Below are 14,858 nucleotides of genomic sequence, written 5' to 3'. Positions count from 1 at the left end.
CCTCCACTTACTCGACTGAATGAAAATAGTGAATTTAAATATGGCTCTTTTTAGAAACAGATGTCTTCGAACTGCTCAGAGTTGAGGCCCGGTCACACCAGAAAGTCACCCGGCAAAACGTTGTCTTCGTGAAATCGAATTCAAGTTGTGGTCAAAAAGAGCTGGTTTGTACGACGTGTCGTCTGAAATGTTTTTTTTTTCCCGTGAAGGACAATTCGAAGAGCGAGTAAACTATTCTAACTGTCGAGCTAACAGCTAACATGATAGCAAGCAGGCTGTCAGAATTAGCTTCTTCGTATTTACTGCTGTTTTAAGTATAAATTAGTTAAAAAAAAAAAATCTTTTAAGCAAATGAACTGTTGGCAAGCTTATTAGCCTACTTGTAAATAGATATTTAGCTTTGGGCTGTTTGGTTCGGACTTGACTCTCTTTTGTTGTGGTCTAGCTAAATTAAAAGTACATTTATGTTTCCTATTTATCTGGTTAAATATTTAACCCGTGTGAGTTATTACTTACTAGCTAACTAAACATTTGCCTGGACGCCATTGTAGTTGTTTTTCTAGTTGGTAGGCAGTTCAATGAGGATTGTAACTTTTATATTTTACAGTTTTTTTTGTATTAGTTATTTCCCTTGAGGGTTTTTTGGTTATTTTTTTTTAAATTTATTTTCCCTGAAGTTAAGCTTCTTTGATCTGGCAATATAAAACAAAAATAAAAGGATTGACATGCTAAACGACATGGCGCTTGATAACCACGTCACAGGCTAAATGTTTTTGTTTTCTTGCGATACCATGATTGGCCACCGGGACAGTTCGGCGGCAGCTATCCCGTTCTCCGAATATATCCAGGGTGGACGCGCTGCCCCGCGAGCAAATCCACCGCTTCGATGAAGATGGATTGATTTAATGAGTGGTGTGACCGGGCCTTCAAACAAAACAAAGATCCTTCGCCCCTCCACAGATGAGCTCACTCATCCCACATCCCTCCATTTAAAGTTTACCCTGTGTTCGTCTACTGCGATCAGCATGCGTCCTATGATTTTTTTTTTGTTTTTTTTGTTTTTTCTTTATGCGTGTCCTACAGTGAAAACGTTCCTATGAGTAAATGTAGCACGTTCGTCTTTGTACAATGTTTTTTTTTTTTAACGTACGTTTTTTTTTTGTTGTTGTTGTTTTTTTTGGACGTGATATTCTCGAGGTGTAACTGTGAACTGTACATATGGCTGCCGTTCTCGAAAAATGTCCAGACTGGACCTCGGTGTCCAGACGTGTCCACGGGATCACACGGCCATCTTTAAAGCCTCGGTGGAAACCCTGTCGCCATTAGCAACCGTTAAAATGTCTAAAGGGGGGAAGGCAGGGTCTTTATACGCTACGTTTTTTTGGAAATGAGTCGAGGATCCACTTTCTGTTCTTCAAGGGCCGATTTTCAAACATGCTCCTGTTATCTTTATGGTTTTATAGTTCGTGTTGAGGTGTTAGGTGTTTGTACAGTGTCTCCGAAGTGTTCGTAGAAAGCACGCAGGGATCTGCTGGTGTTTCCGCAGGTCCAGAGGAGGGCGCTGTAGTCCGTGTCGGATTCGCCGTCAGCGCGCCGCTTCCTCGTGGCGTCGTCGCCCGCGATCGGCTCGCTCTCACAGCTGGGGAACTATTTACAAGGACCGGAGCGGGGGTGGGGTTGGAGGGTGGGGTGGGGGTGGGGGGGTTGAATACAAACTGGATGAGGAGTGATGGAGCCGCAGTGGAGAAGTAGCGTGTTGCGCTGGGTCAGGGGCGAGCGTCACGAGCGAGGTCGGGCCGAGTCTCCTCCCACCCACCACCGGGGGCGGAGTCATACGAAGGGCGTCATGACGGTGGAGGAGTGGCGGAGTCCCTGGATGGCGGCGTAGGGCCCCTGCTGGAAGTAGTGGTGGTAGCGGGGCATGTGGAAGGAGGGGAAGGCCGGCCCGCTGCCCTGCATGGTGCCGGCCAGCGCGGTGGGCGTCAGCGGCATGCTCAGCCGGCTGTAGGGGGGCAGCGAGCCCTGGATGGGGTGGGGCAGGGAGGCGGCGCCGGCGCCCATCGCCGTCAGGGACTGCGGGTGCTGGAAGCCCGAGAAGCCCGAGGCGGTGGTGACCCAGGAGCTCAGGGAGAGGTTGTCCGAGGCGGTGAACGCCGAACCTGCAGGAAAAAGGAGAGGACGAACGTAAATATTAGGGCGGCGTGAAAATTGTTTTGTTTTTTGGGTTTTTTTTGGATAAGACTCGAATTTACTTCCAAAAAAAAGAATCTAAACTGTTTTCCATCGTGTCGTAGAGCTCTGACATCGTCCCAAAAAAAATGACACTCATCGTTGTAAAGAAAGCCGATAAACCGGCTCCACGTCCCTGATTATGTTTTATCAGTATTATTGTTACCATGGGAACGGGAGTCCAAGAAGTCGCACGGCGATGTAATCTTTAATTATAATACCTATATCACTATAGTTAAAAAAAAAGAACAATGTTATGAATTAATACACTACAGTATATAATATATATTAATATTCTCTTCCATTTCTGTTTTACATACTTCACGTATTATTACTGCACCGTGTGTATTTTTCATATACTGCGCATACACTATACAGTATAACTCATACTGATATATACAGTATTCTTATGTATTTATCGTTAATACCCATATTGGACAGATATGAGGTCTACGACCAAATTTAAGTCGTCAACAAGCAGAAATTTGTTCCTCAAATAAAAATAATATTTACTTCTGTTTTAGTCAAATTAAGTTAAAACAACAGTTTGAGAAAATTAGAGGCTTTTTTATTTTTTTTCCTCAAAAAAAAAAAAGAAAACAACAACTATATTTTCTAACTGAACACAAACCGGCACGCTGTTGGTTTCACGTCCTGTGTCGGTGGTCGGTGTTGACGTTTGTGTGCGTGTGCGTGTGTGTGTGTGTGTGTGTAGTCGCCGCTCACCTCTGCTGTGTGTGGCGTGTCCGTCCTCGCCCAGGCCCTCCTCGTCGCCGGTGTAGGTTCGGATCGGGGATCGGGCGTACGAGTGCTTGTGGATCAGATTCTCAACACTTTCCCTGCAGCGGAAGCCGAAGAGAAAAACCCCAAAATAAATCTCTTTCTTTCATTTTAGCTACTTATTTTGTAGAAATGCATCCGGACTGTTAAATCCGTGGCGCTTTTTCTACGATATCTGTACGGACTATTGACGCATGCAGATTTCACTTTTATATTCTAATATTTGCAAACAAAACAAAGGAAACACTCTGAAATAGTTGCACTTGATCTGTTGTAGATTAGATTACTTTGAACATTTTTGCAACCAGGAGAGCAACAATATCTGACAACGTGAAAGGAAATACAATGCTTCAAAAGTTTTTTTTAACAGTTATATTCACATATTTTAGAAGTTATTGGAGAAATTGAGACCTCAAAAATACTATTGACTTTTTTTCCCCCCCATCTATTTACATGACCTGAAACCCTTTATTTGTCATTTAAAAATTAATTTCGACACATTACAGTCTCATTATGTCCCATATTTTGACGGCTGTCGGTGTCGGTGAATGACGGCTCAGATTTCAGTGTAACGTTCTAGAAACTACGTTTTTCTTCCCTTTTGAATATTTCTGTGTATTTATGAGATGTTTTTTGTTAACAGGCTTGTTTTGTTTTTTGCCGACATATCAGATTGTGTGTTTCCGCTTCCCGCTGTGCATGTAGATTTTGGAGTGTGTGTGTGTGTGTGTGTGTGTGTGTGTGTGTGTGTGTGTGTGTGTGTGTGTGTTTAGTATCCCTAAAAGTGCATTAGCTCATTTGAGTCTTGTCAGACAGCACTTCTCAAACACAGTGACACAAATTGTTGGTGGGGGAGGTTGTGTGTGTGTGTGTGTGTGTGTGTGTGTGTGTGTGTACAGGCCAAGTAGTCTGCATCATGAGAGCCATGCGTCCACATTAGCGGCCGCCCTACCCCCTCCTCCTCCTCCTCCTCCTCCTCCTCCTCCCTCCCCCTGCAGCGACCTCCCTCCTCCTTCTCCTCCTCCTTCTCCTCCTCCTCCTCCTCCAATTAGGTTAGGAAAGTGCAATATCTGTCAGCAGAGGAGTACAAATGTGTGTGTTTTTATCAGCGTCGGGCCCCTCCGGCGCAGAGGCCACAGCGGACTCCCACAATGCAAGGCGGAGGGGGAGGGGGGGGCGGGGCATGCTGGTTTCGATCAGTCACTGCGGCCGATTGAATTACAGTGTGTTTTAGTGCAGTGGCCGACTCCAGACTAATGTGATTTCTGCAGCTCCCGAAGATCAATTGATCAGGTCTAATTCACAGCCCTCAAAAAGAGAAAGACAGAGAAGGAGGAGGAGGAGGAGGAGGTGGGGGAGGAGGTGATGGGGGCGGGGGGGTGTCTGGCTGTGTTTTCGGCGGTCTCTGTTTGGGATGTTTGATTGAAGGAAATGGGCTGATGGTTTGATTTTGTCAGCTGATTTTGGCCGTAGTACCGGAATCGGGCATTACGAGAAGTGTGTGTTTTGGCAGCGTCCATAAAAAAAAAATCCTGTAGAGGGGGATTTGCAACTGTGTGTGTGTGTGTGTGTGTTTGTGTGTGTGTGAGACTTGTTTTGTTTATGCACAATTATAGTGAAATATAACTAGGGCGGGAAAGAAAGACACAAAGAGTACGAAGGCAGGAGACAGAGGGGACAATGTGGGAGGAAGAAATGAGGAAAATACAGAAAAGGCCAAAGATAAGAAAGAAATAACAGAAGGAGAAACAGAGGAATTGAAGAAGAAGGAAAAGAAAGAAAGACGACAATGAAGAAAGTCAAAAAACTAAGAAAGAGAAGACGAGCGAAAGGAATGACAAAGAAGGAGAGAAGAGAGAAAATGTGAAAGGAAAGAGAAAAACAAAAAGTTAAGGAGAAGAGTTTGAAGGACAGGAATACCTGAAATAAAATAAAGATGGAGAGAAAAAGGTGCAGAAAGAATAAAAGTTAAAAAAAAAAAAAGAAGAAGAAAACAAAGGAAAAGACCAGAAGGGGAAGAGAAGATTCTATATGAAGAGAGACGGAAAAGTAGGTCAAAAGAAAACAAAAAGACGATACGGGAAATAAAACACGAAGGATGGGAGAGAAAGAGGGAATACAAAATAAAAAAATGGAAAAGATGTAGTACGGGGAAAAAAGTGAATGTCGGGGATGGAAGGAGTGAAGTCAAAGAAAAGATGTGAATGAAACGACAGAAAGAAGGATGGATTCATGTTTCACACAAAAACAGAGATGAATAAACGCCGTGGCTTCATATCTAACTCTTTGTTGTTTAGTTTTATCGTCGGGTCACGGAGGTAAACAAACAGTGCAGGACCCAGAATCCCCTGTACCTCTCCATGTCCGTCAGCCGCGACGAGTCCCGGAAACCTTTGGCGAACGGGTTGCTGTCGATCTTCAGTTTGGTTATCTGGAAAAAAAAAACAACAAAACAACACGGAGAGAGAAACGAGTCAGTCGTCTTTTTTTTAAACTTCGCTTTTTCTTAATTTTTTCTGTCGTTTTTTTTTTTCCCCTCGCTCGGTTTCTTCGACGTGCCCCTTCGTGCAGCTCGTTACCATGACGATACGAAACGCAAAATAAAAAACGGGATTTCAAGCTTTTTACGTGTTAATTTGCTATTAATGTGCCTCCTACTGTACTTTAACTTGTTTTTTTTGCCATGAATATTTAATATTGTAGACAAAACACTAAAAGATCTGAAACCATGTTTTCAGGACCAGTTGTCAAATAGTTGAATTCCCTTCAGCTTTCACTTCACATCCCTCTATTAAAAGCTGAATTCATTATAATTCTGTAATCATAGACATGACAGAACCCTGGTTAAGTACTTAAACTGAAAGGAGACACTTGTACTTTTAAATCTCTTTAACTCCATAAAAAAATGCCGGACATTGAATTTGAACTTTCTATTATGGTAAAAAAATATATATATAAATTACAAATCTCTTGCTGGTTTCCCACACTTCTTGTAAACAAGCAAAGCAAATTGCAGGTTGATATAAAAGCGGGCTATTGTTTTTACAATAGTTTGATTAATTAAGAAACAACAATAGTACCTATAAACGTGTAATTTCAGTTTATATGTTCCCACTGATTTACAACAAAAAAAAACTGTAGTTGTATGAAACAACCCTTTTTTTTTTGGTCAATGAGCAACATGTTCCGCATGTATAATACAGTAATCACAACAATAACACCGTTGTCTGTTTTTCTTGGTTGTTTAGATATAAAAAAAAAATTTAAAAAAACATTGCACTATTGTTTAGTTAGTTTTAATTGAATTATTATATTTTATTATACTCTATTTTATTGTATATACTGTGCATTTTTATATTTAACATTTTTTACTGTTATTTTATTTCTTTCTTGTATCTATAAATGCTGCTGTAGCGAAAGAATTTCCCCTTGGGGATTAATAAAGTATCTATCTATCTATCTATCTATCTATCTATCTATCTATCTATCTATCTATCTATCTATCTATCTATCTATCTATCTATCTATCTATCTATCTATCTATCTATCTATCCATCTATCTATCTATCGATCGATCTATCGATCTATCTATCGACCTATCTATCGATCTAGCTAAGCGTAGGTTGTAGTATCTGCCCACCAGGGGGCGCTGCAGAAAAGTGTTAGCATGATTTTTTTCCTCAGATAGGAAGCCAGTTAGACTGTTACCACTGTTGTAATTTTAAGAAATCCTACGTATTTAAGTCCTTTTATATAAATTTAAGTAACATTGATTTAGTCCATATATGCACTAAAAAAAAAAATGAGATGGAAGCTCACAGGGTTTCTGGTTCCGTGCATCCTCATGTAAAAGGGACATATTTTGTTGTTTTTTTTCCTCAAAACGGGGAGAGTTTCAGTCTAAAGCTCAGACGGTCGAGTCTTCGGGAGAAATCCGGTTTTATTTACCGATACTGACGTTGGTTTTATCGTATCGTCGTTTGCGTTTTGGATCTCGTGAGTTTATAAATGCGCGGTTAGTTTCTGGAGCTTTCACATCGTATCCCTTGATTCTTCCTCCTTTCATTCTCGACTTAAAAAGCATGAATGTTTGTTTACGTCTGTCTGTTTTTCGTTTTGTCTTTTGCACACCGAGAGAACAAGTTACAACCGGAGTCAAATTCCTTGTATGTGTAAACATACCTGGCCAATAAAGCCGATTCTGATTAAAAGTGCTTAATCAGCACAACTCCAACGAGCTCCAGAACAGCTACTTAGACGGAGCTCGTGCCTTTTCCCTGTTCCTGCCGTTCGACCCCACGCCGGCCACTCACCAGCTGGTTCTGGTAGGCCGTGACGGCGGTGAAGACGGTCTCCACGAAGACGAAGGTGCGGAACTCCTCGGATTTGAGGTTGAGCAGCGAGGCGGTGTGGTCCTTCTTCTTGATGATGTGGACCCGCGGCTGGTACTTGTGCATGGAGTTGAGGATGATCTGCAGAGAGGGGGGAGGACAGAGATGACGTACAGTACGTGGTGGAGGTGGTGGTGGGGGGAGAGAGGGGGAGAGAGGGGGAGAGGGGGACTGTGACAGAGCACATCGAGATAAAAACGTCTGCTGGAAACTATTTCAAAGGGATCGTTTAGGTTTTGAAGAAAAAGACTAAAATCATCTTTCAAAGAGCTCCGTCGTCGTCTGTTTTGCACCGGTCGACGTGTTCAGTCATGAAAACGCACACTGCAGTTTATTTTCATTCGATCCCAAACACACGCACGCACACACACACACACACACACACGCACACACACACACACACACACACGCACACACACACGCACACACACACACACACACACTCCTGCCCCTGGAAATATCCGTTAACACACCAAACGCATATTAATCGGCAGCTGAAAATAGTCCCCAGCAAAATGCACTATATCCTTTACAGACTTAAAAATATTTATATGTATAAATATATATATTTATATATTTCCTCTTCAGTAGGAAACCACAGACGGACTCGCACCTTATTTTTATGTCCTTTCATAGATAAGATATTATTATTTAAAATGCTCAGGGAAAGTACGGCTCTTTTAGTCGGTGGCTTAATCTCAGTAAAATGTTAAGAAGTAGGACTTTAAGAGATAACGTAAGATATCTGTAAATACATAATATTTAATAGTTTGATTCAATTAATCTGCCAACATTGCAACAGGAATTAAATCAAAAGATTCTGTTTCAGGTGATGAAAAAAAAAATACAAAATTGCTTAAAGTCAAGATTTAACTTTCAATCTTTTTCAATCAGAATGAATGAGAAGTCCTGAAATTGTTATATATTAATATAATCGAAATTTTCCTGATGACAAAAGCTCCACACTAAACGGGCCGGACCTTACGGCCAAATGATAATTTTTTTATATTTTATATGCGGCAGCTTAATGTTATCGTTCCTGATATTTTACATTTCATAAATATATTAAAATGCTGCTAATAACCAGCCACCAAAATAATAAATATTGTAATAATGAAGAAAAAAAAAAAAAAGCCCGGCATTTTGCTTTGCTTCCATCTTTGTTCAGCGTTTCACATATTTTCAAAATAAAATCCACATCCAGCTGATTTAAATTGTAAATTAAGAAGGCGGGAAAAACAAGTTTGTAAAGTAACAGAGAGGGATGTAGAGAAGAAGAGTACAAACGCTGAGCGAGGGATGCTGTGATTGAGAAGAGTGTGAACAGATAAAGTTGTTAGCAGGTTGACAATTTTTCCTCCACAATCGTTCTCGTCTGGCTGCAGCCCAGGAAAATGTTTATATTTGTCTTCCTGATTCAGGCCAGTAATTATCGAGTATGATGAAAACAAAAAAAAATGTAATGTGTCATACAGATAACTGACTGCAGAGTTGTACGGGATGAAGGGATGCAGACGACCCAAAAGGTTCAACAATATTTCTGCATAAGAATGCAAAGAAAAGAATTATTTAGTCACAATAATTTTCAGTTTTTAGCATGTTTTGTGTGTGTCACTTATATTTTTAATGATTATTTTAACACGATTTACTTTTTAAAGGTTACCTCTGCATTAAAAAATGAGCAAGCAACAGCTTACATAATTATTTCATTCATTCATTAATTTATGTGTCTCAAGTCAAAACATAAATATCATGAATTAATCAGCAGACGGGTGTTTGTTGTTGCGCTTTGCTTCAGATTTATTTTTCCTAATTTTCAGGTTTCAGCTCTTATATAATCTAGAATCACAGAAACGACAGCAACAACTAAAAAATAAAGGAAAAAAAGTATTATATAAAACATGTCTGGTCATCAAATGATGGGGAAATATTATTTCTGTGTTTAAGGATTTCTCAAAAAAAAAAAAAAAAAAAAAAAAAAAAGGAAATCTTAATTTAATGGGGAAATGATCGTACTCTTGAAACAAAGATGTGTACATGTTGTATCTCTCCTTAAAGCAAAACGAAAATAGAGTCAGGAGTCTATTCTTAGACTTAGTGACCACACCCTTTAAGATAATAATGACCTTGTTTCCCAGACTGTCTCCTATGGAGGCTTACAAATGGATAAACGTTATTTGTTTAATTTATTTTTTTTAAGTTGCTTTGTGTTTTGGGTTCCTGCCGGTGCTTGTTTATGATGTCTTCACCGAAAGTAGGATTAAAGGAGCAATTTAATTAGGTCTATAATTTCACTTTTCAAGTTTGTATCTCTGACAGAGACAGTGGAGCCCTGCAGCTACTTTAAAATACACACTTTGATTAATATGCACAATTATAGGCTACCGTAATAAAATTTTGAGTCACAAAGCAGAATCTCTAACCAAAGTACAAAGTTAAATTTAAAATTGAGTTCAGTGAAATTAGATTCATTTGAGCTTTTATTTGATTTAAGGATTTGTAAAACTTTAGCTTAAGGCTGTTTTTTGGGGGTTTTTTTCACCTGAATAATTATAACAAGGATTGATAGGCTCTACCTGACGTGTTGTTTGTTTGTTTGTTTGTTTGTTTGTTTGTTTTACTTTCCTCGGGACAAAACAAGCGGGAGAAATAAACCGGTGCTCACGTGTCCGTGTTGGTCCAGCTCGTTGTTCGTCAGCTTGACTTTCTCGAAGGAAACCATTTGCTTCATGAGCTGCTCTCCGGTGAACGGCGAGTCCGGGTGGACGTACAACCTGTCGGAGAAGAAGAAGAAGAAGAAGAAGAAGAACACAGCGAGCTCTGATTGGCTGAGAGGCAACGTCCCATAACCCAATCACCGCGCAGCCGCGAACCACCTTTGACTGGCGACACGAAACGAGTTGCTTGGCAACCGTCTCCGAGTAAAACTAAACGGGAGGGTTAAATTATTCGGATTTCTTTTTAATTTATTTATTTTTTTAAACTATTTTTGAGGATATTTTAGTGTTGGGGAGTAATGTTTTTTTTTTGTTTTTTTTGTTTTTTTTTAAAAAAAAGGTATGTGATTAAAAGCAAAAGGATTTTGAGAAATACGTCACACGTGTGACCTACCAACCCTGAACATGAAAGCAACATACGTTGAAAATGTTTTTTTTTTATTATTTTAAATGGATATTGGAGATTGTATACAGGGTATTCTTTCTTTATTTCTTTTTTTGAAAAGTAGGCTAAATAATCCCCAACATGACTTTATAATTAGCAACTAGTGTTTCAAAGCAGTGCAGGAAAATCTGCCGGATGTGTAGTGAACCTGGAACTTTCTTTGAAATGTTATTGTGTTAAAATGTTTTAATGTTTTGAGTATATATATATATATATTTTTTTTTTTTTTTTTTTTTTTTTTTTTAAAGCTACTGAAAAAACACAATATTCGTTCTCATTGCTGTCAAAAACCTTCGTTTCAGAAAAAGAAAAAGAAAAAGCACAGGACCTGGTGGAGTGAAAACACTGACTTCAATCAGCACGTGTGAATGAAGGTACCGAAAGGCTTCCTGGTAAATATTACATTATTTAATTACTCCTAAATTACGGTGGTGGAGACTCACTGCTCTTTCTTTTTAGGCAATTTTTTTTTTTTTACGAGTTTATCTGTTCAATAAAAAAAAAAAACAACAACAACAAAGCAATCCCACCATATTTTTTTCTAATGCCATCAAATAGGAAACATTTAATTTTAGCTGCATGCTTTTTATAGGTGGCAGAAAATTGGAATTCAACCTTTTATCATTAAGTAAGTTCCCCAATAAAGTTAAACAAATAGCCCAATGTAAAAAAAAAAAAAAAAAGAAAATAAATCCTGTTGGCCTCATCTTTTATTTAGTTGGGGTTTTTTTTCGAACTTCTTTCTGGATTTTTTTTATTTTTTTATTTTTTATTTACTCTCGTCGTTACGCCAGCTGTAAAACCGCGTGTTGTTATATGACATGAACATGGTCTCTGTACCTGGCGGGCAGAGGGGGGTCGGCCTTCCCGGCTACCAGCCAGGAGGAGCGGTGGTAGGCGTACCGGTACCGCTTGTTGTCCACCGGGACGATGTCCATCAACACGATGTACTTCGAGTCCTGGTCCACCCCGGAGAAAGAGACCCGGATGGTCGGAAACATCCTCCTGATGGTGACAGGTTATATTAATATCAGTATTAGGTCTATACACTTAAAGCGTGACAGTTGTACACGTGTTTTACTATGGCGGAATTAAATTATATTTGGGTTACTACTCGTATATTATTCATTTTTAAGTGTAGCCTATTCGTTGTGCAAGAATATATTTGTTTAAGCTTAATTAACCTGAAACTTAACTCGACGTCTGTCTAAATAAATTTTTTTAAAAAACGAATAATAAGATTTCTAATTCACAAGTAATAAATAGTCTTATAATATTTGTGGTTAAAATGTAAAATACGACTTTTTTTTGGGTGCAGAATAAAAGTTGGACACATTTATTTTCTTGGATCAAAAGTTATCAACAGTAATAAGCTAAAGTCTGAAAATATTGTAATGATCATCTTTAATGCATGTCATGTAGGCTATATTGGTTTTTGTTGCACGAGCTCTGCAGTTTGTTAAAACACCATGACCTGGTTGTCCTCGGTGGCAGCTGACATTGTGCAAGAATATAATGTTGCATAAAACACTTTACAGGATATATGACATGGAGTTTTATCTCGTGATATAGTGAGATATTTATCTTTCCTAATTGAAGTGCATATACTTGTGTGCACCGGGGTCTTAACCTGTAGTGTTTTGTTTTGTTGGGGTTTTTTTTTTACACATGGATGGATCTGAGGTCAGTGAAACATTAGGTGTAGCTGTCGTTTGACAACGTGGTAGTGAAGTCTTCTGATCTTCTGCTCATGTGTGAAGAAAAATCACAGAGAGCTGCAGAGATTTATTCTTAATTTTATATTTATTTATTTTTTTTTAAACCCAGGGAAGACTTTTGTCACATAGGGCCTCAGGAGCCTAATATTTATTTGATTTATTTTCTCACTTTATCATCAGATCTACCAGGTATGCCCTTTTCCCTTCCCCCCTGTTTTTCCAATGTACTCTTTTAAAATTATATATAATTATAAATAAAAAATAATAAGAAAAAACAGCCGTTTATAACCTTCCAGACTTGGTGATGATCATCTCGGTGCCGAGCTCGTGAAATTTGTCCCACAGCTCTTTGGTCTCGAGGCTGCACGAGATCTTGGCCATCTCCTCGCTGGGGATGCCGGGATTGGTGGGGATGAGCGGCTCCGTGCACACCGTGGGCGCGCTCCCGCTGAAGTCCCCGTGCCCGTCCAGAGAGGACAGGTCGGCCAGAGACTGCTGGTTGCAGGAGGACTTCTCCACGAACTGCTCTGTTGTAGGTAGAGAGGACGTGAAAACAGGCACAAAATACAGTCAAGATTAGTCTCATTTTATTTTTAATTACTGACATCAGGGAATGGAAAATCTGGCAAACTGATAATAAAAAAAATATATATGTAGGTTCATACATTCTAATATTGTTATTATATATGTAAAAGAAAGGCCAAATAAAAAACTGGCTGCATTTTATATTTGGTATTTTCTTCTATCAAAACATGCTTATCATAAGTGGAAAGCAGCCTGTTTCACAATATAACTCAAAATATAAAAAATAAATGGCAATAATAATAATAATAATAATAGCCTAACTCTGTTATGTCTGGCTGTGCTTTTATTTGGTATTATCATTAATATTAATAATAATAATGATAATAATAAACAGGTATTTTGAATAGATCTATGTAATAAAAAATTTAAAAAAACTGGAACACATTGCAAAAATAAAAGCTTCAAATAGCACAAGAGCTCCTTATAATTTATGAAATAATATTCTGGTAGAGAGTGAACATCACATTACCATTTATTTCCAGTAAAATTCAGACGATTTGTAAAACAAGAACATTTTACATCATCTTCAAACCAACTGAACTTTTTACGTTTAAAATCATGTATTAATAGCCTATTTCAACCAGTATGTTTAACAGTTTTACATTTTGATTGTCAGAAGTTGCACATTAAAAGCTAAATGAAGGGTATTTGTTAGATCATAGGATGCTTTATAGATTTTTCTGGTACTGTATTTATTCCGATTATTTACTTTTACACATTGTCAAGCCTCGACTGACTGACATCCTTATTTATTTAATTGTGTTTCCTTCCCCAGTCATTTTCTTCTCATATTATCACACTTACATGTTCTATTATTTTCTATTCCTTCTTCTCCTCATATTTCCTTGCCTCAGCGTGAAGGTTGTGCGTTACCGAGCTCCGTTAACACCTGTACTGCACCACTAAACTCGTATTTAACCGGGAAAAAGTTTTCTATCTGACTTCCATCTTACCGAGAGGCTTGATGGTGTTCTCCTCCGCCTCCTTGTCCTTATTGGGCTTCCCGCTGGACATCAGGGCGGCTATGGAGAACGCATTTGCCCGGGATGAGAGCTGCGGTTTCGGGGATGACGTGTACTCCATGTCGGTTAAAAAAAAAAAAAAAAAAAAAGACTTGGAAGCAAAATATTCCCCCTTTTGATTACAGAACAAACAAAACAAAACAAAACAAAACAAAAAAATCCTCCAGAAAACGCTCCGCCTTGCTTTGGACTCCCGGCGAAGGACACAGGCAGCGAAAAATATACGCGCAGCTTCTCCTCGGTCTCTGGCCCCTGAACTGGATCAAATACTCGCCACTTTGGAAGAGACACTTGTCACTGCCGAGTCGGGAGTCTCGTTGGATTCATGGTGAAGCTGTAAGGCGCAGAAGGGGGGCTGACTCCAAACACTTGCGCGCGTCCCGCGGTGCCAGATCTGAGGGCCGGCTGCTCTTTGGGGGAGACTTCAGTCCGGCTCACCCTCCCCTTATAATTCCTGTCTGCCCTCCAATCGCTGCCTCTGCCTCCACGTCACTCTCCCACTGTCCCACAGCGGCCCTGATACCGAGCAGCCAATTAAATAACCTGCAGGCTGTCAGGTTTTTTTTTTTTTTTTTCTTTTCTTTTTTTTTTTTTCATGTCAAAGACCCCAACACACACACACACACACACACACACACACAGACACACACACACACACACACACACACACACACACACACACACACACACACACACACACACATACACACACACAGAGAGAGAGAGAGAGTGTGTTTGTAGAGGACTAATGTGAGATTATTATAGCTCGTCTGTTGCCGGGACGTGATGACAGAAGGAAATGACAACCATATGGTTATGATAGAAAAATGTAATTCTTGGGTGTCATTGCACAATATTAGGGAGGGGGAAATAAAACATTGGACTTTACTTTGTATATGTGGTGCCCTCTCGAGGGCCCCGAGACCACATGTTGGGAACCACAAACCCGGAATGTCAACAACCAAGATTTT

At 39.5% G+C, this 14,858-nt stretch overlaps 1 protein-coding gene across 2 annotated transcripts; it reads right to left on the bottom strand.

Moving 5' to 3' along the window:
- Nucleotides 1-310: 310 nt before the first annotated feature.
- tbx20 (T-box transcription factor 20) lies at nt 311-13,991 on the bottom strand. Of its 2 annotated transcripts, none has more exons than XM_069175018.1 (8): nt 13,819-13,991; nt 12,570-12,807; nt 11,403-11,567; nt 10,066-10,174; nt 7,323-7,481; nt 5,334-5,440; nt 2,956-3,068; nt 311-2,159 (listed from the first exon to the last, which is right to left on the bottom strand). In XM_069175018.1, the coding sequence occupies exons 1-8, from the start codon at nt 13,946-13,948 to the stop codon at nt 1,831-1,833; spliced, it is 1,350 nt and encodes a 449-aa protein (XP_069031119.1). In that variant the 5' UTR covers nt 13,949-13,991; the 3' UTR covers nt 311-1,830. The 2 variants fall into 2 exon arrangements, with proteins under 2 accessions (XP_069031119.1, XP_069031118.1); XM_069175017.1 differs by having other exon boundaries at nt 5,364-5,440.
- Between the last annotated feature and the right edge of the window lie 867 nt (nt 13,992-14,858).

Source organism: Embiotoca jacksoni, unplaced genomic scaffold, assembly GCF_022577435.1.
Source record: "Embiotoca jacksoni isolate LCO1_2020_lvr unplaced genomic scaffold, fEmbJac1.0.p SCAF_63, whole genome shotgun sequence".
NCBI classification, from domain to species: Eukaryota; Metazoa; Chordata; class Actinopteri; family Embiotocidae; genus Embiotoca; species Embiotoca jacksoni.
This window is presented reverse-complemented; position numbering and strand designations above follow the sequence as displayed.